We start from the raw sequence: 24,197 nt of genomic DNA on the forward strand, positions 1-24,197 counted from the left end.
AGAGCCGTGCCAGGAGCAGCTGATGTGCTAAGCAGGGCTCGGTGTGGCTGAGCTCTGCCCTCACTCCCGGGGAGCAGGCCCCTTCCCGGCCGTGGCTGAGCACAGAGCCTGATGTGCCTTGCAGTAATGAAATGTGACAGAGGGAAATCTGATGTTTGCATTTATGTTCTCCTCAGTTATTCAGGGCTTTCAGCAGAGCCTCACTGCCTGTTTTCACTTCTAATGAGGGCCTCTTTGCTGGGAGCATTGCAGTATTCTTTGCTGGCTTGACTCACACACATGCCCCAGCAGGAGAGCAAGCTCTGATCCTGTCAGTTGCAGGGTAAGTGGTGGCAGTGCTGAAGAGTTGGTGCTCTGGAGGGAAGGCAGCTGGGCTGGAAATGTGTGGCATTCTGCTGCTTTATTACTGCTTCCCTCCGGGGCAATTCTTCTTTCACCCTCCACACCCCTTGCAAGTGAAAGCTCAGCTGCTGAGAGGACACTCTGAGCTTGGTAAGATGGACAGAAGCGCCAGAAGTGAGGTCCTTGTGGTGAGCCTGGGAAGCTGCTGCCTTTGCACGTTGCTGTGGTAGCAGCTAGGCAGGCTGGAACAGTGACTTGGCTGCAGCCCTGTGAGGTTTCTCAGGTGGTGGGCACTGCCTTTGCAGTGGGACCTGTGTCTGTGTCCCTCAGGAGGCTGGACAATGAGGTGGGTGACATGGTCTGCCTTAGCTTGGGAAGAGTTCCAAGCAAAAAGTCAGCCCACTGCTGGAGTAACCTCACAGGGCTTCAGAACTGCTGGTGCCTTGGCATGTCCTTGTGAGTCTGACAGGCATCAGGAGGCTGAGCTGGCACTTCAGCACTTGCCTTTCCAGCTAGCCTCAGCATGCCACTGGCATGGAGGGGACGAGATTCCTGGTGTGGCAGCCCAGTTCCCTTAGAGCATATGCTTAAGGAAACTGAAGAGCCAGAGTGTAGGCTGCTGCAGAGGAAGGCCTGGAAAGGCAGCATCCTCGGGGGTGGAATGCTGGCAGGTGCCAAATCCCAGGCTGCATGGGTGCACCCATGGCTTCAGTATGTCAGTGCTGCTGAGCCTTCAGCTGAAGGGCTGAATGTCCCTGCAAGGAAGCTCATTTGTGATGTTACCTTGTGGGGTTGGCTGCTGCAGCTGTTCTGAGTTTCAGATCAGGTCTGGGTGCTTGTTCAAGCCCAGCACTGTGGTGGCATTTCATTCTAAGGCTTCTGTAGAGCAATACTGGGGCTCAGTGCTTTTAGAACCGCCTTAGATGAGGTTTAAAAGTAAACCCAGGTAATGGTTTCTTCCTGCACCCACAGCCTTCCTGTGCTAGTTGAAATCTACAAAGAGCAAAACCTGCCCTAGGTGTGGCTTGAGGGCTATGTGAGCAGTGCTAGCCAGCACATCAGTGCTCCCTCATGCTCAACAAATTAAATGTTGGGAAATGAATATTAATGATCAAATGAAGCTCTGTTTCTGAATCTCTGCTTCCAGAGTCTCTAAATAACCATTTCTGCCTTTCTGCTTGCTGCTGTACAAACTCAAGCTCTTCAGGCTTTTTTTCACGAGCTGGAACCTGTTATCTGGGGGGCAGAAAACCACCTTCAAATCAAAACCTCCTGGGTCTCTTCTTAGGGCATTTTGTGTACACAGAGCCTCACACAAACTCTTAGTGGATTAACTGAGCTGTGCCTAAGCTATTTCCTAGCATTTCTGGCTACCAAATTCAAGCCTGAAATGTCAATCAGCAGAAACTGCTTATGCTTCTGAGAGGTGGTCTCAAAACTGCACCAGTGGTGGCTTCCAGATTCCCATCCAAGTACAAGGAGGGAAGAAGGACTCAAAGAAGGGGATGGAGCAGGGAGGCTGGAAGCAGGGAGGCGGTAGGAGGCTGTGGACAGCCTTTGAAGTGGTTTTGTGACAGAAGACGACCACAAGTTACTGAACCTGACCAACTGTCCTGGTGCGTGCTCTGGTTGGTTCTGGTGTGAGCACTCAGCAGCTCGCAGCTCCAGGCTGCTGCTTTGCCTGTGCTGTGCAGAGACAGCACAGCTGCAGGGGGCGAGGAAAGGTGTGGGGAGGGGTCCAGGGTGGAGGTTCGTCCATCCCAGGCTGCCCTGGGCTCATGAACTGATGCCTTCCCTTCCTCTGCTGCAAAGTGCTGTGAGCATTGAGCTTCACCCCCAGTACCCCTCCCCCAGCAGCTGGTGGCGAGTTCTGTGCTGCTGGCTGAGACACTGCCCTGGGCTGGGCTGGCAGTGCCTGGGCTGGGCTGGCAGTGCCTGGGCAAGGTTGGGCTGGGCTGGGCTGGGCTGGCAGTGCCTGGGCTGGGCTGGGCTGGCAGTGCCTGGGCTGGGCTGGCAGTGCCTGGGCTGGGCTGGGCTGGCAGTGCCTGGGCTGGGCTGGGCTGGCAGTGCCTGGGCTAGGCTGGGCTGGCAGTGCCTGGGCTGGGCTGGGCTGGCAGTGCCTGTGCTGGGTTGGGCTGGGCTGGCAGTGCCTGGGCTGTGTAAAAGCCAAGCAGTTCAGGGGCTCTGAGTCCCTGCCCAGAGGGAGCTGTGTGTGTTATGCATGAAGTGTAGAACCAGAGGCTTCAGTTCATCAGGTGGCAACTCTTCTGAATCCCTGGGGCCATGCAGGACCACCTGGCACATGTTCCACTGCCTGCCTGCTGCCCCAGCTCATGCCAGTGCAGCTTCCCTTGGCCTCTGCCTCCTTTGCCTTCTCTGCATCCCCCCCTGGTGGGATCGCAGCTCACAGCATCAGCTGGAGGCAGCAGGTGTTTGGGAGGTAGCTGCATGGAGACATGAGGGACTGTTTAGGGTGTCAGGGAGGGATAGGACTGGGGGGGATGGAGCAAAACTAGAAGTGGGGAGATTCAGACTGGTTGTTAGGAAGAAGTTGTTCCCCATGAGGGTGGTGAGAGACTGGCACAGGTTGCCCAGGGAGGTGGTGGAAGCCTCATCCCTGGAGGTTTTGAAGGCCAGGCTGGATGTGGCTGTGAGCAACCTGCTGTGGTGTGAGGTGTCCCTGCCCATGGCAGGGGGGTGGAACTTGATAGTCCTTGAGGTCCCTTCCAACCCTGACAATTCTGTGACACTGTAACAAAGGCTTCTTAGATTGCTGTGCTCTACCCTGCCTCTGGCTATAGACCCAGAGTGGTTTTCTTTCTGGTGGTTCCATGGCCACAGCAGTACTGGTTCAGTGTGAGCCATGAGTGTGAGCTGCTGACATTTGTCACAGTGTGGGTTGTAGAGCTGTCCTTGTGCTCCCCTGCTCGGGAGGCCATGCAGTGGACCATGCACAGTGGGTTGTGGTGGCTGGGTGATCTCAGCAGCTGTGGTTTTAGACTCTTAGCACCTGTTATCTGTCTTCTTGCAGGAGAAACTCAAGTACTTCCCTGTGTGTGTGAGCACCAAGATTCACCAGGAGGATGATGCAGAAGAAGGCCTTGGCAGCCTCCCCAGGAACATCAGCTCCCTCAGCTCCCTGCTGCTCTTCAACACCACTGAGAACCTGTAAGAGCTGGAGCAGTGCTGTGGTGCTCCTCTGCCCCTGCTTGTCCTCAGTTTTCCCTGCCCTGGGGGAAGCAGTGACTGCATGTATTGCATACCAGGCTCCTGCTAGGACAGGCTTTGGTTTTGGGCTTCTAGCTATCAGGTGTTTCTTCCCCCTCTTCCCCTTGGGCAGGAGTTGTGTTGTCTGCATCTGAACCCCACTCACTTGCTTTCAAGCCAGATTTGCACTTCCCTTCCCTGACTCAGTCTTCTGTGTCATACCCCTGTAAGAATTTCTCTCCAGCCTTGAGAGCTGCTGCCACTCCTGCCCTTCCCTGCCCCATGTGCCTGCCTGGGTTCTGCTCCTTCTGCTGCTGGTTCTCACAGCAGCGTTTTGCCACTGTTGTCACTTCAATGTTTCTGCTGCCTCTCACTGCAGTTCTCTTCCCATTGGGCTTTGCCTCCTGTGCCCTCCTTCTGCCCCTACTGAAGAGCTGCTTTAAGCTCACCTCGAGCTTTCAGCTGCTGGATCTTCTCTTTCTTCCCCTGAGTCACAGCTTTCCCCTCTCTCTCTCTTTCCTCCTGCCCCTTGAGTGACAAATCACCAGGAGAGACTTGTGACCTGCTGTAGGACAGTCCCAGGTCAAGCAATGGGTGGGGGGAAGCTCAGTAATGATGGCAGTGCAGTAGAGCTTTGCTTTAGAATGAATGTAGAGGCTGCACTGGCAGGATGGGGAGCTGACTCCCTCCTGATTGTGGAGTGAAAGGCAAGAAAATGGGGCTAGAAGGAAAGTGGAAGGCCCAGGATGTTCCACCTGTACAAGGAGGTCTCCACCCCCTAGGCCTTCTTGGGTATGCAGCTTGGTCTGGCCTTGGCTCTGCAAGTGGTATCACTGAAATACTTGTCCTCCACCCTTAGGTACAAGAAGTATGTTTTCCTGGATCCTCTAGCTGGGGCAGTCACCAAGACCCACGTGGCTCTGGAAACAGAGACAGAAGAGAAGCTTTTTGATGCTCCTCTTTCCATCACCAAAAGGGGACAGCTGGACCAGCAGGTGCGGTTACAGGGCATCAGCTCTGAGAGGGGAGGGGGCTTGTGCAGGGGGCAGAGCAGGTAGGAGAATGGTCTCTGCTGGTTTGGCTTTAGGGTGTCTCACTTAACAAGCCCATTTCTGAGCCTGAAGTCCTGGTTTGGGCTTGATGGGTGACAGAAACCCCTCAACTGTGGCAGGAGTTTCTCTGCCCAAGCCCTGGTGTGAGGAGAATAACATAACAGCAATTCACCTTGCTGCTGGACCCAGTGGTTCTAGAGGATTCTGGAGGCTCCATCACTAGAGAATGTCTCTCCTGCTAAGGCCTGAGCCTTGTGCAGTCTGAAGTCGATGTGCCATGGCTGGAAAGTGCCTGGGTGGAGGCCTGTGCCCTGCTAGGAAGGGGTGCCAGCTGCTGCAGAGGGAGCAGGCAGCAAGCGCAGAGGGTTGTTCCTGGTGCGGGCATGGGGCAGGCAGTGAACCATGGCAACTGCCGCAGCAGGTGGCTGACCTTGTCCCCAACACCTTGCAGTGGCAATACCTGGAGCTTTGCTGGGGCATGGTGTATGTCTGCCTGGGGAAAGATGCCTGGGAGCCTGTTGCTCATCAGATTGCACCAGAGGGGACAGCAGAGTGTATGGCAAAGAGAGGCCTTCGCTCACAGTGCACCTTCAGTACTGCTTGGCCTGTGTTAAGCACAAGCCCAAAACTCTAACCACTGGACTGTGCTTCTCCTGCACCTTCATCTCTTCTGGAAAAGGCACTGCCCTCTCTAAGCTGCAGAAGTTGGTGTCTGAGGCCTTCAGGAGAGGAGAGAGTCCAATTGCAAGAAACTAGGAAGTCTTGTGCCTCTTCTTCTCCTGCAGCCTGCCTTTTCCAAGCCCTGTCTGCAGGGGGTAGTCTCTAGTTCTGGGGAGCTTGTACAGGACAAGAGCACAGAGCTGTGGAGGTGGCTGATGAGCAGCTGTCATCCCAAGGCACACAAGCCTGGACTGCTGCCCAGGCGTGCTGCAAGGGCAAGCAAGGGGGTGGTGCCTGCCTGAGCTTTCTCTTTGGCTTTCCTTCAGGTAGCTGAAAACTACTTCTACGTGCCAGACCTGGGCCAGGTCCCCGAGATCGATGTGCCATCCTACCTGCCAGACCTGCCTGGCATCGCTGCAGACCTCATGTACAGTGCTGACCTGGGCCCTGGCATTGCACCCTCTGCCCCTAGTAGTGCTATCCCCGAGCTGCCCACCTTCAGCACTGAGTCGGTGGAACCTCTGCAACCAGGTCTGTCCAGCGCCTGCACCCAGCACCCTGGGATACAGGATGAGGGTTATGGGATGGTGGAGCAAGGTGGAGAAAGTCCCTTGGTGGAGATCTCAGGATGGATACCGGAGATAGCTCTGGCTTGTACTTGGGCCCGAGTCAAAGCTGCAACCTGCTCAAGGGCTGGCTGGCTCTGGGCACTTCACCTCCCTCACCCCCTGCAGAGCTAGGGAGGAGGGAGTGTGGTGTGCAGGGCCTGGCCTCATGGCAGCCTGGGGGGATGCCCTTGGGCAAGTTGGGCAAGCCCAGTGGTATAGAGCTGGGGAGGGCAGAGTAGGGCAATCTCAAACCCTGCCCCAGCCCTGCCTGCTTTTAAGAGGTACCACCCAGGGTGGGAGTGCCCTGCTGCACAGTGCATGCTGAGGACTTTGCTCTGTTCCTGAGCTGTTCTCAGGCACTCTTCAGCTGTAACTTCTTTCCTCTTGCAGACATCCAGAATGCTGAGCTCCTGCTGCCGCCTCCACCACCCCCTCCACCACCCCCTCCTCTTGTGCCAGCTACTGTGCCTCCTCCACCACCCCTACCCCAGCCCACGGCCCCCACAGCCCAGGCAGCCTGGACAGCGAGTGAAGAGAGCAGCAGTGCAGTGCCTGCAGGTAAGGGCTGGGCATCTCCCACAGCTTCACCAGCAGAACCAACTCTGACTCCTTGGCTTCAGCCCAGATCCTTGGTCAGTTCCCTGTGGCTTGCCAGCCTTCTGGCAGAGGAAGGAAGCTGTGGTGGGAGAGGAAGCTGCTCCTGCTTGCTTGGGAGCTGCATCAGTTCCTCCTTGGGGGGACTGCTGCTGGCTGGGCATAAGTCCATCATGGAGAGGTTCCTGGCCTGGCTGGCAGCCCTGGGCAGAGGCTGGCAAAGGTGCTGGAGCAGCCCTGGCCCTGGGGATTTGGCTGGGCCTGTAGCCGGTGCACTGACCTGTGGCTGCTGCCTGTCCTGTCTGTACCTGCAGCTTCAGTCCAGGGAGCCCCAAAGGAGGTGGTGAACCCCTCCACTGGGCGTGCCAGTCTGCTGGAGTCCATCCGCCAGGCTGGGGGCATTGGGAAGGCCAAGCTCCGCAGCGTTAAGGAGAGGAAGCTGGAGAAGAAGAAGCAGAAGGAACAGGAACAAGGTACTGAAGCTTTTTGGCAGAAACAATCCTCCCTTGCTCTCTGCCCTGGAGGGAGGGAGGCAAAGCAGGGGCAGAAAGCTGTTTTCTCCTCACAGGCTCTTGTGGATCCCAAGCGTTGTCCATTCAGCCAGAGCTCTGTCAGCTTGCTGAAGCCCAGCTGCCAGCAGGGCATTTGTGTTCCTGATGGAGCCCTGCTGTGTCTCAGGGTTCACTGCTGCACAGGGGCACAGAGGAAGTGCTGGGGCCAAGAGGGGCAGCACCGAGCCAGGGCAGCACATTGGTGTAGGTAGCTGGGGAGGGCATTGATGGAGCTGCAAATGCCAGCCCCTCTAGGAATTCCCCTCCTGGGCTTCCCCAGAAGATGCTGTAACCCTGTGGTGCATGGTGTTTCCTGACCTGAAAACTGGACTGTGGTGGGAGGGAGGAAAGTTCTGTTTTCCTTTAATCTGAAGATCCACTGCAGGAGAATGCTTCCACTCCAGTGCTGGTTTGGACTGGTGCTGCTGCTGGTCTGACTTGGCCTTTGCTCTCTTTCAGTGAGAGCTACAGGACAAGGTGGAGACCTGATGTCAGACCTCTTCAACAAGCTGGTGCTGAGGCGCAAAGGTACTGTCCTGCAAGGGAGGGCTTCTCCCTCTCCTCAGGGAGGAGGGAGGGCCTTTTCTGGTACCTCAGTTGTGTCAGCCACAGCCCTAGAGACAGGAGCAGAGGCCCCTTCCCTAGTGAGCATGCCCCAGCCGGGCTGGGCCTCTGGCCAGAGAAGGAGCAAGTCCTGATGGAGGCCTGCATTGCATCCAGGGCAGAGGACAGGCTCTGAGAGCTGCCTGTAACGAAGGGACAGTGCTGGTTTCTTTTTAGTTCAGTGCTGGGGCAGCTAAGTCCCTCCCCATGGGGGTACCTGAAGCACTCAGGACTAGTGTCAGCCCACAGCACCTTGCAGAAGGCAGAGGAAGGCACAGCCTTGCTCAGGTGGAGCTTTAGTTAGTAAGGCCCTGTGCAGGGCTGTGGCAGCAGCTGTGTCTGTTCTGCTGCCTGGGCCACCGGGAACAGGGGCATGAGGCATGGTTTCCCCCCTCCCCTTTGCTAAGGACAGCTCTGTGTTGTCTGGGCCCCAAGTGTCACTCACTGCTGCTCTTCCTTTCCTCACAGGTATTTCAGGGAAAGGGCCAGGAGCCTCTGGACACCCTGATGTTCCTGGCAGCCCTGCCGGGGCCTTTGCTCGCATGTCGGACTCGATACCGCCCCTGCCACCCCCACAGCAGCCTGGCGGGGAGGAGGATGATGATGACTGGGAGTCATAGATAGGGTCACTGGTCTGTGAATCCCAGGACTCTTGAACTGAGCACCTTTGGGAGACTGGAGATAGTTTCTGGAGGGTGGGCACTGGCCTGGGAGGAGGAGCCTGACATTCCTTTTTGAAGAGGAGGAGCCACAGCAGCTACCTGCTGCTGAGAAGTCTCAGTGAGGAGCATTTATCTGCTCTGCTCTTCTCCACCCCAAATGCCACATTCCATCTTGAATGCTGCTGCTCAAGATGGCACAACACATCCTGCCTTAGCTGGCAGGCAGTGGGGCAGGCTGTACTCAGATGATCAGAACTAGCATTGCCTCTGACTCAAAAGGGGCCTGAGCCTGTCCTGCTGTGCCTGGGGGTGACTGTCAGAGCAGCTCTTGCAGGCAAACAGTGCTTGCCTCCTTTAGCTCTTCGCTTGCTGAGGTCCTGCTTGCTTGCTTCATGCTAGAAGGCAGAAGGAGAGGGTCTGTTTTCCTGTGCCTGTGCACTCGGTGGCTTCTCTGCCTGGCTCATGGTCACTCCTTGCCTGTTGCTGTCTGACATTTCAATAAAGTTGAAGGGAGCAGGTCCCTGCAGCTTGCACTCCAGCACTCCAGCACACCGAAGTGAGAGCATGGCCAGGGAAAGCCCAGCTGGCTCAGGTCACCCAGGGCCCTCTTGAGTCTGTCTTCTCCTTTTGTGACTCCCTTCAGGCTCTTCCCTCCCAACAGGTACCATGGAGAGAAGGCATTGCCTTCCCACAGCATTCTCTTGGGTCCTGGCAGCCCAGACATCACTGCCAGCTTGGGCCTGGCAGCTTTTCCACCCTATTTCATGGCTCAGCACTGAAGCACCCCATAACAAACACAACAGGAGATTTTCTGAAGCTGCTCTGCCAGACAAACAAGCACTGTCCCATTCTAATCCCACACTGGCAGGCTCTGCTTTCCCAGACCTGAGGGGATTCCCCATGGACAGAGCCTGTGGCCACCACAAGCACTGCACCAGTGAGCAAGAGGACTTAGAATGAGCACCACAGGGCACCAGATGCTGCAGGCAGGGACCCCCCACTCCCCCTGCTGCACTCAGTGCTGTCAAGGCAGAGCTGACACCAGACACGGGGCTGTAATTTGCTCCCTCCAAAGAGGCAGGAGCCTCACAGTGAACATTTCTCAGCAGCAGCTGTTTCTTACCCCATGGAGCTAATCAGCAGTAGAGGGTGGGCACCACCTCTGTGCCTAACTGTAAGGGGGGGTTTTGTGAAGCTGCTGAAACTGACAAAGAGCCAAAGCAGCTCCTAGGAAGACTTGCTCAGGATGGCAGAGAGACCTGGGGACAGCTAGGGGATTTACAGAGCTGTGGGATTACACAGCCATCCCTGTTGGTATTGCTGCCCTTTGGCACTGACCTGTGACCTGGAAAAAGTCAAGAAAGTTACTCTCAAACAAACCCAAAACTAATTAAGAAGAGGTTTTACCATTTTCCACAGTAAATGACTTTGAATTCAGAGATCAGCATTGAGAGCCTGTGCTTAAGCATGACCAAAGGAGAAGTGCTGTGCTCTACCATGGCCATGCCCTGTATTGCCCTTGAAAGAATGAACCACTCCTTGAATCCATTTGCTGCCTGAAGCAAGGCAGAAAAAATGGGACAAGAAATGCTCTCCACAGCTGCCCCCTGTCTTACCAGCCTGACTGTGCCATTCCAAGGTGGCACAAGCTAATGGCAGGTCATAATTCTTGTGCCAGGCTCTGGAGTTTGCCTTGCACAGCTGGTGGTCAGTAGGAAAAGGCAGATGTGTGCAGGCTCCCCCCACTTCAGTTTAATCAATTTAAATAAAACCTTAACAGTTGTTAACAAGTAGGTGCCTGCCACCCCTACCCTCCCGCCCACCTCAGACCTACAGCCACTTTCCCTCCTGCCTATGGTACTGAAAGCTGTCTTGCCATCGTAGCACTCAGATACTGAACAGCAAACACCCACAAAGGAGGCAAAAGGCAGAGGCTCACAAACTCCTTAGTACAGAAAAGCAGGAGCTTGCATATCTTCAGGGGTCCAGTTCACAGAGGCAGCCTGCTCCATATCACTTCCCTCGATGGAACTGGGGACACAAAAGCAGAGTTTGTCCCTGGCACTACTCCCCAGGGGAGGTTGGAGAAAGGTACAGCTGAGTACAGCAGGAAGGAAACACTTTTGGTAGTATTAGGGAAGATCCAAGTTCTAACCTTCCTTAGCTCTGCAAATGCTGCTCCAAAGGTGGCTTTCACCTGGGTTCTCTCCCTGATCCACTGGGGCAGTTTGCTGAGGATGGCAGCGCTTCCATACCTGTGGTCCAGCAGCAGGATGCTTGCGAAGTCCTTCTGGTGGCGAATGGCTCTGCCTGCAGAGTGCACAAACACTTCAAATGGCCACCCCACTCCAGTGCTTGTCCTCAGGCAAGGAAGCTCATGTTCCTGGCACCTGGACTCAGACTGGGGATGCAGACCTTGCCCACCCTCCTGCTTCAGTGCAGTACATTCTGTGTCCCCAGGAGGGATTACCTATGGACTGGTTCACTGCCTTCATGCACAGGTTTTCAATCAGCACTCTGCTAGGTGCCTGGCCAGCAGCTCTGGGCTGGAAAGGAGACAGAGGCAGAACTGAACATGAGACAGATGTAAACCTAACTAGAGAGTCTTAATGACAGTGAAGCAAATGCTTCTACCCCTGCAGAATGAGTAGGTGGCCAAGCAGACCACAGACAAGAGTTAGGAAGGACAGAAAAGAGGTTGTGGTCAGAACATGATGGTGAGCATTCACCAAGAGCCATCCCAAGGTCCCTTGAAGGCAGAAAGCTTGTCCCCATCTGCCCAGGAACAGCAGCTCCATTGGGCAGTGAGAAGGAACAAGTGAGCCAAGCAAAGAAGTGAACCTAGCAAGCAGCTTCTACCACCCTGCCACCTCTAGGGCAAAGGGATCTTTCTCCCCTTGGAACTCAGATTTCCAGAGTGGTTCCCTCCACTGAGCTGCTTTCCTGTGTTTAGGGCCACCTGCAGGCTCAAAGGAATTAAAAAAATAATCTTTGAAGTCAGCCTTGGGACTCCTGTGCCCAGAGGAAGGTCAGCACTGAAAAGCAGCAGCAAAGAGGCAGAGGTTTAAGTGTCTCTCACCATGGTTTTGTCAAGCCAAGCCATTTTTTCCTGGAGCTCTGGAGATTTAATGTTGGGGTAAGGCATTCCTACCATAACCACACACCTGCAAGGGACAAGGACTGCATTGCTCCTCCTGCCAACAGACTGAGACAGGAGAGGTCACTGCACCCCTGAAGCGCAGCAGCAGAGCGCGGGAGGGTGAGCAGCGGTTCTGAACCTTCTGCAAGCTGCAGAGGGGCTGGGATGGAGGCTCAGCCAGCACAGCCCAGCTGCACTGCTCGAAGCAGCTGCACCTCTAGGGCTTACAGCACACAGCAGGCTTGGTCCCCTTGGTTTAATCCCTGGGACTTGTGTCTGTGCAGTGCCAACGTTTCCATCCTGCACCACAGCACTCTGTCCACCCTCCATGGAGCAGCCAGCAGCCACCTTACCTTCCCAGCTCGTCAGAGAAGTTGATGCCTTCACTCATTTTACCTCCAACCACAGAAAGCAGCAGGGCCCCTGTCATCTGTCCTCCTGCCTGGCTGCAGCGCTGCAGGAGAGGGACCAGCAACTTAGATCAGAGCAGGGCAGACGTTTGTGCCTCAGGAACACTTCCACACCTGGGCTAGAGCCCTTTCCTTGTGAAAACCTGCAGCAGCCTGCCAGCTCAGCTTACCTTTATGCACTTGGCATATTCCACCAGCACCTGCTCCACCTGGCTGGCTTTCTTAGGCTCCTGAAAGACCTGTCACAGGCAGAAGATCAGTGCAGCAACAGGAAGCAAGCAAATCACTTCACTCCCATGCCATTAAACAGTACATGGAATTAAGACTAGAGAAGGACAAACTGCCTGGAACCACCTGGAGCAGCACCTTTCCCTTCCATGCTGGAAGCACACTGTGTCCTCACTGCAGCACTGCTCAACTGGGCTACAGAGACAGCAGCAGCTGTTCCTGCCCTTCCAACCTGCCCTTTCAGCTCTGACTTCCCTAATTCTGTGAGGAGTTACAAGTCCTGTCAGAGCTGAAAGGCAGGGAATCAATGTGCACCTCTTGCACCTCTGAAGAAAGACCCTCCAAGATGCTGGAGGACAGTGACAGGACCAATCAATTGGAATCACCAATTAATTCCACGTCACAGCTGCCACTGCCCAGTGAATTAAAGAGCTTCCTGTGACATTCACACACCAAGCAGCGTTTCTTTCTGTTCCTCTAGCATGCCTCATTAGTTACTGAAAGCCCCTGCAGTCTGATAGGTGCTGCACCTTGGCCTAAGTCACAGGTTGTTCTGCTAGTGAACGAGAGGTGCAACATCTGTCTTTCTGCCAGTGAAGACCCTGAAGGATGCATTTTCCCCTGGTTAGCATGAAATGCTATCAAAGTTTACCAGCCAGAATCAGTCTTCCAGTAGGAGAGTAACTGGCAGTTACAAATAAGAGCCAAAGCTATTTAACAGATTCAACAGTAGCTGCTTAATCCTCTGATTTACATTAATTTTGCCTGTGTCATTTATATTCAGTCTCAGTGTGACCTCACCACAGCCAGCTCAGGAAGGACCAACCTTCCCTTGCCATGATCTGATCTGTGTGTGGGCAGCTGGAAGCCACACTTGCTGCACCTGTACCAAATTGCTTTGCTGGAACTGCAACAGCCAAGCAAGAACAAAGCAGAGTGGAGCGGCAAAGGGAGCTGCACAATTGCGGCACAAGGCCCTGGGGGTACCAGGTAGACCCTTGTGACCCTGACAGAGCACACCCAAAGGGCACTGAGTGACAGCTCTACCAATGCTGCTTCCATCACAAAAACCTACAGCAGAGCCCAGGCCAGAACACCTGCACCAAGGTGTAAGGTATCTGTGTTCTGCTCTCTGGGGTGAGTTGTGTGGGGTTTGGTAAGCAGAGTGCCAGCCAGGGTATGTGTATGCCCAACATCACTGCTCTCCATCCTGAGACGGGAGGACTGCCTGACCTTCAACACCCAACCTTCACATCCCTGAGTCATTGCAAAGATGTATTCACAGTCAGCTTCCTGCTTAATGTTTCTCACCACTGCTGCTCTTCCAGTTCACACCTCTGCACCTCTACCAGAAAACAAACTCACTCTGCTCTGTCACCTGCAGTCTGCACCCACTGCCCAGCTCTTAGTTGTGCTGCTTGTTCAAGGGACACACAGCCAAGTCTGGGGAAAACAAATTCCCTGTAAGAGCTGAGCCTGAACAGCCCTGCAGCCACACCAGAATGAGCTTGGTGGTTGTGGGAAGCACCCCACAGACCCTGCACTTGAAGGACCCACAGCTGCATTTAATCTCACAGAGCCCAGTGGTCAGCTGCCTGGGAGGCACCATGCAGTCATTCCTGCAGGGACTGGCTAGGTCAGCATCCCCTCTGGGAATGCCTCAGTGAGAGTGGCCTGAAACCCAGAGAACTGTTTGGGGTTTGAAACCTCCATTTAAAGCCCCAGCTGCCCCTGGCTGCACAATTACCTTCTTCTTGGCTGCCAGTCGTGTGAGCAGCCCTGTCTTCTCCCAGTGTGCATACACCTGCTTCTCGTAGTCATAGGAGGGGAAGAAGCACACCACCCCCCCCGGAACCACGTTGCACAGGTTGCAGAGGATTCGACCTGTCTCCTCCATCTGCAAGAACACAGGAGAATGCTGCTGCTGACAGGACCTCCAGCTAGTGCTCAATCCCAGCATCACTTCCCCTATGACATGTGCTACAGAAGGAAAAGTGTTGGAAATATGGCAGGTCCACAAAAACTCTCCAGAGCTGGGCAGCATCAAAACGCTTTTCTGTTTAGTATCTTCATCGATGATCTGCAGGAGGGGATTCAGTCAGTCATCAGTAAAGTTGCAGATGACACCAAGCTGGGGGCAGGAGTTGATCTGTTAGAGGGTTGGAGAGCTCTGCAGAGGGATCCTGCCAGGCTGGACAGATGGGCAGAGGCTAACAGGATGGCATTCAACAAGTCCAAGTGCCAGGGGCTGCACTTTGGCCACAGCAACCCCCTGCAGAGCTACAGGCTGGGGTCAGAGTGGCTGAGAGCAGCCAGGCAGAAAGGCACCTGGGGGTACTGGTTGATAGTAGGCTGAACATGAGCCAGCAGTGTGCCCAGGCAGCCAGGAGGGCCAATGGCATCCTGGCCTGCATCAGGAACAGTGTGGCCAGCAGGAGCAGGGAGGTCATTGTGCCCTGTGCTCAGCACTGGTTAGGCCACACCTTGAGGCCTGTGTCCAGTTCTGGGCCCCTCAGTTTAGGAAGGACATTGAGACACTTGAAGGTGTCCAGAGAAGGGCAAGGAGGCTGGGGAGGGGTCTGGAGCACAGCCCTGTGAGGAGAGGCTGAGGGAGCTGGGGTTGCTTAGCCTGGAGGAAGCTCAGAGGAGACCTTCTTGCTGTCTACAACTACCTGAAAGGTGGTTGTAGCCAGGAAGGGGTTGGTCTCTTCTCCCAGGCAAGCAGCACCAGAACAAGAGGACACAGTCTCAAGCTGTGCCAGGGGAGGTTTAGGCTGGAGATGAGGAGAAAGTTCTTCCCAGAGAGAGTTGTTGGCCATTGGAATGTGCTGCCCAGGGAGCAGCATCCCTGGAGGTGTTCAAGAGGGGACTGGATGTGGCACTTGGTGCCATGGTTTAGTTGTCAGGAGATGTTGGGTGATAGGTTGGCCTTGATGATCCTTGAGGTCTTTTCCAACCTTATTGATTCTCTGATTCTGTGATTCACTGCTCAGCCTCACCTCCCAGTTCAGGGTTGCTATTACTGCTGTGGGGCAGTGGTCACTCAGGAAAGGAGGGCTCCTTTCTGCTGTCCCCATGGAAAGGACCTGTCACACAGATGTGGGCAGTTAGCACATCTGGTAGATGTTCAGCAGTGGCAGAGCAGATCCAGTGTCTGGCCTTGGGTGCGTGAGGGCCCACCAAAGGATGAAGGAAAAAGTGCAGAAACTGCTGCTGCTGCTGCTGCTGCCTCCATGGTTTGGGCTGCACTCTGCAGGGCTGCCACGCTCCACCATCCCTGAGGCTTCAAACTATGAAGCAGTCAGAAATCCTCTGCTGCCCAGCACACAAATGGAGGAACTACGTGCAGCCAAAGAGATGTTGTTAGTGCTCCTCATCCCCAACAGCCACCTCCGAGCAGGCAGCTCAGAACTCCTTTGGCTGCTATTCTTTCCCAATTCCTTGGCAAGACACTTGCCCCAAATCCTATTGCCTATTGACTTCCCTTGCCATGGCTTTTGATCAGCCCACCTCTGAGAGCACACTCTGCTGCAAGACAGAAACATGTGAAGCAAGAGAAGAGCTACCCAGGAAGCTACCAAAGGCAAGACTGACCATCTGGGGACGGTCTCTTGTCTGGTAGGTGAACTCCAGCTGCTGGTTGGAAGGTCCACTGCAGAGGATTATGGGTAAAATGTTTTCTGGAGGAATCACATGCCCTGGAAACAAAAAACAACACCAGCAAGAGTCAGCAACACTGCCACTAGCTGAGGAGCTCTACTGGCCTCCGGTGACCCTGGGAAGCCCCTGTGGGTGTCTGCTGACACTGGCCAATATCACTGAGGAAGCTCTGAGCAGAAGGGAACTAGCAGCCCCTTTGCTGCCATGACTCCCAGGAAAGATGCTGTGTTGCATTTAGGTCAAGCTGTAGAACTGGGGTCCCGCAGAGACAAACCACAGCCTGCCCCTGCCGCCCCGGCACTCACCACAGGAGAACTCCACAACACGTGCAGGGTCCACACCGGCACGGGACAGCAGCTGCTCTCGGAAATCAGCCACCTGTGAACCACAGGAGGGGTGAAGCACCAAAAGCCACATCAGCAAGGCTGCGACTGCTGCTTGAGCACCGAGCTGGTCAGCTCCAGCTGGGGCACAGGGACTCCCTCTGTGACCAGAGCACCAAGGGCATGGGAGCGCTAAGCACACAAGCCAGGGCCGGGAGTCCTGGGCAGGCAGGGGAAAAGGCCTGCAGACATGCCGGCAGGGCAGCCACGGCCTGCAGCCGCTGCGAACCGAGAGCGGCCCCGCTGCCGCCCGCTCCAGCAGCGGGCCCCGAGCGCCGCCACCGGCGAGCAGCGGCAGCGCCCCCTGCCGGCGGCCCAGCCTGCCCCAGGCGCTGCTCGCCGGCGGCCGCGTTCTGACTTGAGCCGAGGGCCCCACGGCTCCTGGCCCACCCTGCCTGCTCTCTAAGAAACCTGGGACCGAGCGCCCGGGGCAGACCTACCAGCTGACCCATTCAGTGTCCGTGGTCCCCACCTAGCCTCTCTCGGCCCAACACACTCTGGTTTTAGCCTTCCTCAGGCTCGAGAACCCATTACCAGGACTCCCAGCCACTGCACATTTCTTGGACTGTAACCACATCCTCCCCTCTGGACAGCAGTCTGAAGGCTTCAAAGCTACCCTTCCAAAAAGAAGGCCCTGCACTTCGCATCCTCCTTGCCTCCCTTGTCACCAGAAGAGCAAAGAGGAAATTTCAGGACACTTGTGTCCAGGAGGAGGACAAATGTAACTAACTAGCACACCTGGCACACCCCACAGCACAAACACACAGTTCCTTAGGCACTAAAGCAACAGAAGGATGAAGAGCTGCCTGCCACCACACCAACACTCAATTATTCATTCTTCTGAAAGATCCCCATGGAAAACCCCGTGGTTTTCCAAGCTCTTCTGACTGCTATCCATGCTAGTTCCAACCTGTGATGAGCTCAGCCTCAGCCCATATGGTCCTGAGAAGAAAGGCTGACACAGGCAGACCTCCCTTGCACCTGCAGCTTTGTGCATGAACAGGCAGAGTGCCATCTCATGCAGGAAAACCATACCAGGAAGATAAAAGGGTAGGTAGGTCTTTTCCCACACACATGCCATGGAAAGAGCACATCCCATGGGGAGCTACTCTCTTTTCATGCCCGCTGGTGGATACCACCAGAGACCTCCCAAGCCCTCAGCACAGCATCCTCATTCCCTCACCGGCTGCATGGTGCCCCCAGCAATGATCACAGCACGGCTTTCTTCTACCACCTTGGCAAAATGGACAGCTGGATTCAGCAAGAGGAATTTGAGGCTGCTCTGACCAACTGTGCCTGGGAAAAGGAGAAAGACAACATCAGGAACTAGCAGTGACACACAGATTTTCCTCCCTATAAGAGATTCTCCTTCCTGCTCTGGGCACTCTGGTAGCTCCCCACCTTTCAAAGCATGGACTTGCTATTCAGCACTGCCAAAGGCAGCAGCAGGTAACACCAACCCATCGTTAACCTCTGCTTCCTAATCCTCCTGGAGCTGTACAACAAACAATAAATTGCAAGATGAAACCAGACATCCAAAGTGGGAGAAGAGCTCTTCAAACCCTGGCCTCCATTCTCACGCTTAAGAGCTCCTTTGGGTTCACAAGCATCAGACTGAGCCCAGCCCGCTGCACCAGGGATGGCACACGTGTTGCTGCAGGCTCACCCCAGCTCAGGACCTCCTCCCTCACTGCCAGAAAAGCATTCTGCCTGTGACTCATGCCACCTCTCCCCAGCTTACCCTTCTCCAGTACCTTGCCTGCTGAGAATGACTCTGCCATCTTGGTTTGCATTTGTCAGGGCCGAGAGAAATCCTTCAACCTGCATCAGTGGAGAAGCAGCTCGGAGCTGCTCGATCTCAGCCTCCACAGGAGGATGGCTCGGGGGGGTACCTGCTGGCTTAGAAAGGAGAGGCAGGCAGCTCAGGTCACACTTCTGCAGACAGGGACTAAGCATGAAATACAAATGTGCCCTTTCCACAGGATCTGCATACAGCAGCAGTAAAAAAAGACTCAATAAAGGTCAGAGCCCAAAATCTGTCTCATTGCTGAATGGGGGAGGGGGTGGCAGGGCAGGGCAAAGATCTGCTGGCACCACCAAGCAGAGCTACCCACAGAAGCTCAGGTCACAGAGGCAGCAGGTCACAGCAGTGCAGAGCATGAATGCATGCAGTGTAATCTTGGAATCACATCATCATTTGACTTGGAAAGGATCTCAGGAGATCTAACCCTATGTACAGCTACCTGTGTCCCCTAGGCAGACGTATGACAAACCATCCTGGCAGGACAGCTTTTGCACACCGTTCTTCCTCAGATCTCCCCTCTTTCCTCACCCAAACAGAAGTAGGTTCCACATCCTCCCCTTGTCCACAGATGCATGAACAGAGCATGTCTGAACTCACCCTCTTTATCAGATCCCTGCTGGAGGGTCAGAAGAAAGCTCTGCAAGCCAGCCAAGTTCTGGTTCTTGTTGGTCTTCACACCTGTGGCAGGGCCTCCATATCGCTCCACAAACCCAAAAAGCTGCCAAGCAAAAGCCAAAAAGACTAAGCCTAGCAACAGCAGGAATCAGACATGACAAGAACAGGTTTGCTGGCCTGCCACTGATAAAGTTCCTTGGTAGGTGTTTGCTAGTCAGCCCAATCAGAATCCATCAGTACAGCCCTGAGCTGTCATCACTCCTCCATCCATTATTCAAAACCAAAACAAGTATCTGATGTTTGTTCCTTCAGGGCAGCAGAGCCCAGCAGGCTGGCAGGTTTGAGGCCAAGCAACACAGAATCAGCAACCCCTGCAATACTGTGCTACAACATGCTGTGTGCTGCTTCTCTGCACAAGCAAAAGCCAATCTGCCCATATGGTGCTTTTGCAAGAACCCTTTTGCCTACAGAGCAGGGTGGTGAAGACAGGCTCCCAGCCCAGCTGCTGCACCTTCTTCAGACTCAGTGTGTGAAACTGTGTGAAGACTGCTGCCCACAAAGGCCCAGGGCAGTACCTTCCTGCTGATGAGGCTCTTCTGGCAGTAACGCTGAACCTGGTGGAAGAAGACAGAACAAGGAACTGGAACTCAGTGTTCCTGCTCCCAGCACTTGCTGCTCTTGCTGTACTCCTGGGGAGGGATACACAGCTCTGTGAGCATGGCTGACAGATGACTGTCCCGTGCAAGAGCGTTGCTTCCGAAGTGCAAGCACGTGCTGAAGGTGCTGTGTTTAGAGGCTGGAGGGATGGGTTAGGTTACTGGAGCAGTACAGTTTCTTCATCTTCAGCCCTTCCAGCTTAGTTTTGCCTCTGCATTCCTAGATATTTAATTGCTTGCTTCCCTTTACCTTAAGATCATCCATCCAGCTTTAATGCAGTTATCCAGACAGCATCAGAAGAGATTTATACATTGGGGAGGTGAAGAGAATCTGCTAGAAAGCAGATTCTGCCATGTGGGCTTTGGCTCTACTCCCAGCTCTCATGATAACCCTGAACAAGTCACCACCATCTGCACCCTAGCAGAAGATTACACTTGCATTACCTTGAAGAGGTTGATATTGTCAATCTGGCTCTGAAACAGAAAGTCATTGATGGATTTTAGCACTGTCCCTAAACAAAAAAAAAAAGGGGAGTGGGGAAGGAGAAAAATTACTTCTTAGTTGCTGGGCCTGCAGCCCTTTACTGCCCATTCCCATGCTCCTGACTGATGGCTGCATGCCCGAGGCACTCACTCCATTCTCACCTGCTTGAGGAACAGCCTGACAGTTTGGATTTTGGTTCACATTACCTGTAAAACATGAAACCAATTCAAGGAAGGCTTACAATAGGTCTGCCTTAAAATAAAGCAGCTGAGCTGAAAGGGACACTACACCAGGACAAAATCCAAGCAGTAACCACACATCTGCAAAATGTAGCTACACAGATAGAACACCAGCTCCTGCTCCATTGTATGCCAAGTTTGCTGCTGCATCCTCAGAAACAGCACTTATGTTCCTTCTGCAGCAGGATGCAGCAGGCAGCGTGGGTACATTCAAACACTCACACTATGTAGTCACTGCTGCAAAGATGAAGGGACAAGGACTGCAATGCATTCCTCACCCCTCCTTAACGCAGCAGCTTCAAGCTGGGAGGCACAAAAGCTGGCAGGCAACTGTGAAGAGGACAAAACCTGAGGACAGTTCCCCACCCAGATCCTGAGAGCCAGAACAGTATTAAATGCTGCCACTCACCATGTTTTATGTCCTGGTATTTAACAGCCACCTCACATCTCACTTCTGCAGGCTCAGTTCTGAAGCTGTACAAAGACTGCATTCTCTAATGAAAGCCCTTACCTCAGTGTGGGGATGAGGGGAAGGAAGAGAGGGGGAAGAGAAGTGTGCTCTAGAGAGAATGACAGAGAGCACCCACAGAGAGAGGGGAACTGCTTCTATGAACTTTTTGCATCATCTGCTGCTCCTTCGACAATGAAGTGAGAGAGGAGTTCAGGCAGGCACCAGTCAATATCCCCATGTTAAAACAGTGAGAAATGGAAAGACATGGGCAACCACAGCCTCTGCAAAGAGGGAATGGGGACAATGCTAGCTCAAAGTCTATCAGCATCCACAGGTGTGCTTACCTCCCAGCACAGCCACAAACTGCTCCAGCATATACAGGATCTGCTTAATGTACATCAAGTTCTTTGCCTTCAAACGTTTCCTTGAAAAACAAGACAGGTATTAGGCCTCACAACAGCTTCAGGGACCAACTCAAGCAGCTGAGCTGCAGAAACAGGCACTTGAACTCCTTTCATTTGGGGGCAACAGAAACCAAGAATCATTTCTTCCAGGCTCGCTCTTCCTACTTGTGACAAGGCACAGCCCTCTGGAGATCCAGCCCAAATTCACCCCAGAGCATTCCCTCAAGCACCCCAGCACTGTACCTACCACCAGCATTCCTCTCACACAGCAACTACAATTTATTACAATGCCAGCGCTGCCTCAAGCCCCTGTTGCAATAATTCCCCACAGATTCAGTTGTTAGCACCGAGCACAATGATCAGCCACTGCAGGGATGACAGGATGCAAGACTTGGTACAAACCAAAGCCCACACAGAGCTTCCTTCTCAGACCTTCATGCCAGTGAGCACATGAAAGACTGAACTGACTGAAACTCTGCATCACAAAGTGATTAGAGGGAGGTACTGGGAAGGGAACTGAGACTATAAGGGAAAGCCAAAATGCTCAGGGCATCTCCCTTCTCACTGCTTAATACCAGCCTCAGGAGTCAGGCTTAGACATATTTCAGACAGAAATAACAAAGCAAGTGGCTTTTTATCTGCAAATAACCTTCCACCAGGGAAAAGCAAGAAAGGCTGTGCAGACATGAGAGAGTCCATGGCATCAACACCGCTGCTGTGCTGCTTTCCTGTGAGAGCCTCACCTGTATCGCTCCATGTACTGCGACAGCTGGGAGTGGGCACAGCACAGCTATGCGAACGACAAAAAGGAGCTGTTAGCAGAAAGGACTGAAGAGAAGGTGCACAGCTCACTTAGGATTAACAAACTGGGATGTGACTCACCTGAGAGCCACTGACTTCTGCACTATGGATACAGGTGATGGTGTCTATGAGGTTGTGGGCTTCGTCAATGATTACAACCTGGCCCTTCAGCTTGATCCCAGCAGCGCTCCTGGTAGGCTCATGCAAGAGCATCTGATAGGGCAGCACCACCAGCTAACAGGAGAAGCACACACTGCTGAATCTAACTCTCATCCTCAGAAACTCAGGGCACCCTCCCACCACATTTAAGGCCCATATGGAGAGGTCCCAGATGACTGGAAACTGGCCAATGTGGTCCCCATCCACAAGAAGGGATGGATGGAGGAACCTGGAAACTCCAGGCCTGGCAGCCTGACCTCAGTGCCAGGGAAGGTGATGGAGCAGATTATCCTGGGGGCAATAACTGCACACCTGAAGGATGGCCAAGGGCTCAGGTCCAGCCAACATGGATTTAGGAAGGGCAGGTCCTGCCTCTCCAACCTGATCTCCTATGACCAGGTGACCCGTATAGTGGCCGTGGGGCAGGCTGTGGATGTGGTCTACCTGGACTTCAGCAAGGCCTTTGACACTGTCCCCCACAGCAAACCGCTGGCCAAGCTGTCAGCTCGTGGCTTGGACAGCAGCACTCTGAGCTGGGTTAGGAACTGGCTGGAGGCTGAGCCCAGAGAGTGGTGGTGAATGGTGCCACAGCCAGCTGGCGGCCAGGAACCAGTGGTGTGCCCCAGGGATCAGTGCTGGGCCCCATCCTCTTTAACATCTTTATTGATGATCTGGATGAGGGGATTGAGTCAGTCATCAGCAAGTTTGCAGATGACACCAAGTTAGGAGCAGATGTTGGTCAGTTAGAGGGTAGAAAGGCTCTGCAGAGGGACCTCGCCAGGCTGGGCAGATGGGCAGAGGCCAACAGGATGGCATTCAACAAATCCAAGTGCCAGGTGCTGCACTTTGGCCCCATGCAGAGCTACAGGCTGGGGTCAGAGTGGCTGAGAGCTGCCAAACAGAGAGGGACCTGGGGGTGCTGATTAACAGCTGCCTAAACATGAGCCAGCAGTGTGCCCAGGTGGCCAAGAAAGCCAAGGGCATCCTGGCCTGTATTAGGAATAGTGTGGCCAGCAGGAGCAGGGAGGTCATTGTGCCCTGTACTCTGCATTGGTTAGGCCACACCTTGAGTCCTGTGTCCAGTTCTGGGCCCCTCAGTTTAGGAAGGACATTGAGACACTTGAAGGTGTCCAGAGAAGGGCAACAAGGCTGGGGAGAGGCCTTGAGCACAGCCCTGTGAGGAGAGGCTGAGGGAGCTGGGGTTGTTTAGCCTGGAGATGAGGAGGCTCAGGGGAGACCTCATTGCCCTCTACAACTACCTGAAAGGTGGTTGTAGCCAGGAAGGGGTTGGCCTCTTCTCCCAGGCAGCCAGCACCAGAACAAGAGGACACAGGCTCAAGCTGCGCCAGGGGAGGTTTAGACTCGAAGTGAGGAGAAAGTTCTTCACTGAGCGAGTCGTTTGTCATTGGGATGTGCTGCCCAGGCAGGTGGTGGAGTCCCCATCCCTGGAGGTGTTCAAGAGGGGATTGGATGTGGCACTTGGTGCCATGGTCTAGTCATGAGGTCTGTGGAGACAGGTTGGACTCGATGATCCTTGGGGTCTCTTCCAGCCTTAGTGATACTGTGATATTAGATGGCTTTGGGGAATTCAGTAGAGTTGCTTCCACTGCAGGAAAGGAAGAGACAGGAGCACTGGCTCAAGAGGGGCAGTGATGTAAGCTGAAGAGAAATTACTATGCTCCAGCCTACCAGCTCAAGTTACCTCCTAAATCTCCCCTAAAGCACTGAAAGCACCTCTTCTGATAGAGCCAAGCAAGGACTAAGAGCAGTGGCAAGAGTTAAGGTTACACTCATGTGCCAGTACTGCTTCAGAGTCGCTGAGCCCTCCAAGTAGTTCAGAATGCTGAGGCACGCTCGCAGCCTCCCTGTTAACTGCAAATGGGCATTCTCATTTTCCTTTGCTTCTTCAGCAAAACCACAGCTGAGAGCAACAGCTTGGGCACAAGCTCCCACAATACTGAGTAAAAGAACTGAAGAGAGCAGCAAGTTTGTTTATTCTGGCACTGGTACAATTTACGCAGCCCTTACCTGAGCAGCAGGAATGGCAAATCGACTCCCATAGTATGGGCAGGCTTTGGTCTCTCTCCCCAGAGCCACCAACTGCTCAATGTCCTTCACCTCCACGAGAAGTTCATCACGGAGAAACTGCATCTGCTCGTAGGAGTAGAAGGGGCACGTGGCGCGGCCGGCACGGCGCCTCTGCCCTGCCTGCTCCTCATCACTCTTCTTTTCTAACAGCAGAAGCCAAGAGAAAACCATGAGCAACACACACAACAGCCTAAAGCAAGCACTTTGCAAAACCTCCTGGGGTTTAAGGCAGGCGGATTTTTACCTATCATCTATCTTAAAAACATCCAGTAGTACCATTTCCAGTTCCCTGCTCTTGCCAGTTGTATTTAGCCACGTGTCATTTCCCAACATTCCTAGTACTGAGCTACAAAGAGAAGTACCCTTCCATTGCAGAAGTCCTGATCAATTTCAGACG

At 54.1% G+C, this 24,197-nt stretch overlaps 2 protein-coding genes across 3 annotated transcripts in view; one reads left to right on the top strand and one right to left on the bottom strand.

The window, feature by feature from the left end:
• WASHC1 (WASH complex subunit 1) overlaps positions 1 to 8,792 on the top strand; it is a 39,996-nt gene extending 31,204 nt beyond the window's left edge. Inside the window, exons 4-10 of the mRNA XM_054168108.1 lie at positions 3,374 to 3,510; positions 4,409 to 4,544; positions 5,588 to 5,792; positions 6,260 to 6,427; positions 6,778 to 6,936; positions 7,474 to 7,542; positions 8,086 to 8,792. Of these exons, the coding sequence (XP_054024083.1) occupies positions 3,374 to 3,510; positions 4,409 to 4,544; positions 5,588 to 5,792; positions 6,260 to 6,427; positions 6,778 to 6,936; positions 7,474 to 7,542; positions 8,086 to 8,237 (1,026 nt within the window). The 3' untranslated portion in view covers positions 8,238 to 8,792. The remainder of the gene's footprint in view (positions 1 to 3,373; positions 3,511 to 4,408; positions 4,545 to 5,587; positions 5,793 to 6,259; positions 6,428 to 6,777; positions 6,937 to 7,473; positions 7,543 to 8,085) is intronic.
• Positions 8,793 to 10,266: 1,474 nt separating this feature from the next.
• LOC104310224 (ATP-dependent DNA helicase DDX11) lies at positions 10,267 to 23,938 on the bottom strand. Of its 2 annotated transcripts, XM_054167585.1 has the most exons (19): positions 23,741 to 23,938; positions 21,635 to 21,787; positions 21,496 to 21,542; positions 20,693 to 20,772; positions 19,820 to 19,864; positions 19,619 to 19,686; positions 19,094 to 19,132; positions 18,501 to 18,621; positions 17,854 to 17,994; positions 17,283 to 17,395; positions 16,022 to 16,094; positions 15,651 to 15,754; positions 13,804 to 13,953; positions 11,999 to 12,067; positions 11,772 to 11,872; positions 11,359 to 11,443; positions 10,750 to 10,825; positions 10,435 to 10,589; positions 10,267 to 10,310 (listed from the first exon to the last, which is right to left on the bottom strand). In XM_054167585.1, the coding sequence occupies exons 1-19, from the start codon at positions 23,861 to 23,863 to the stop codon at positions 10,293 to 10,295; spliced, it is 1,761 nt and encodes a 586-aa protein (XP_054023560.1). In that variant the 5' UTR covers positions 23,864 to 23,938; the 3' UTR covers positions 10,267 to 10,292. The 2 variants fall into 2 exon arrangements, with proteins under 2 accessions (XP_054023560.1, XP_054023562.1); XM_054167587.1 differs by lacking the exons at positions 10,267 to 10,310; positions 11,359 to 11,443 and having other exon boundaries at positions 10,478 to 10,589.
• Between the last annotated feature and the right edge of the window lie 259 nt (positions 23,939 to 24,197).

The sequence above is a fragment of the Dryobates pubescens genome, chromosome 15, assembly GCF_014839835.1.
Source record: "Dryobates pubescens isolate bDryPub1 chromosome 15, bDryPub1.pri, whole genome shotgun sequence".
Lineage (NCBI taxonomy): Eukaryota > Metazoa > Chordata > Aves > Piciformes > Picidae > Dryobates > Dryobates pubescens.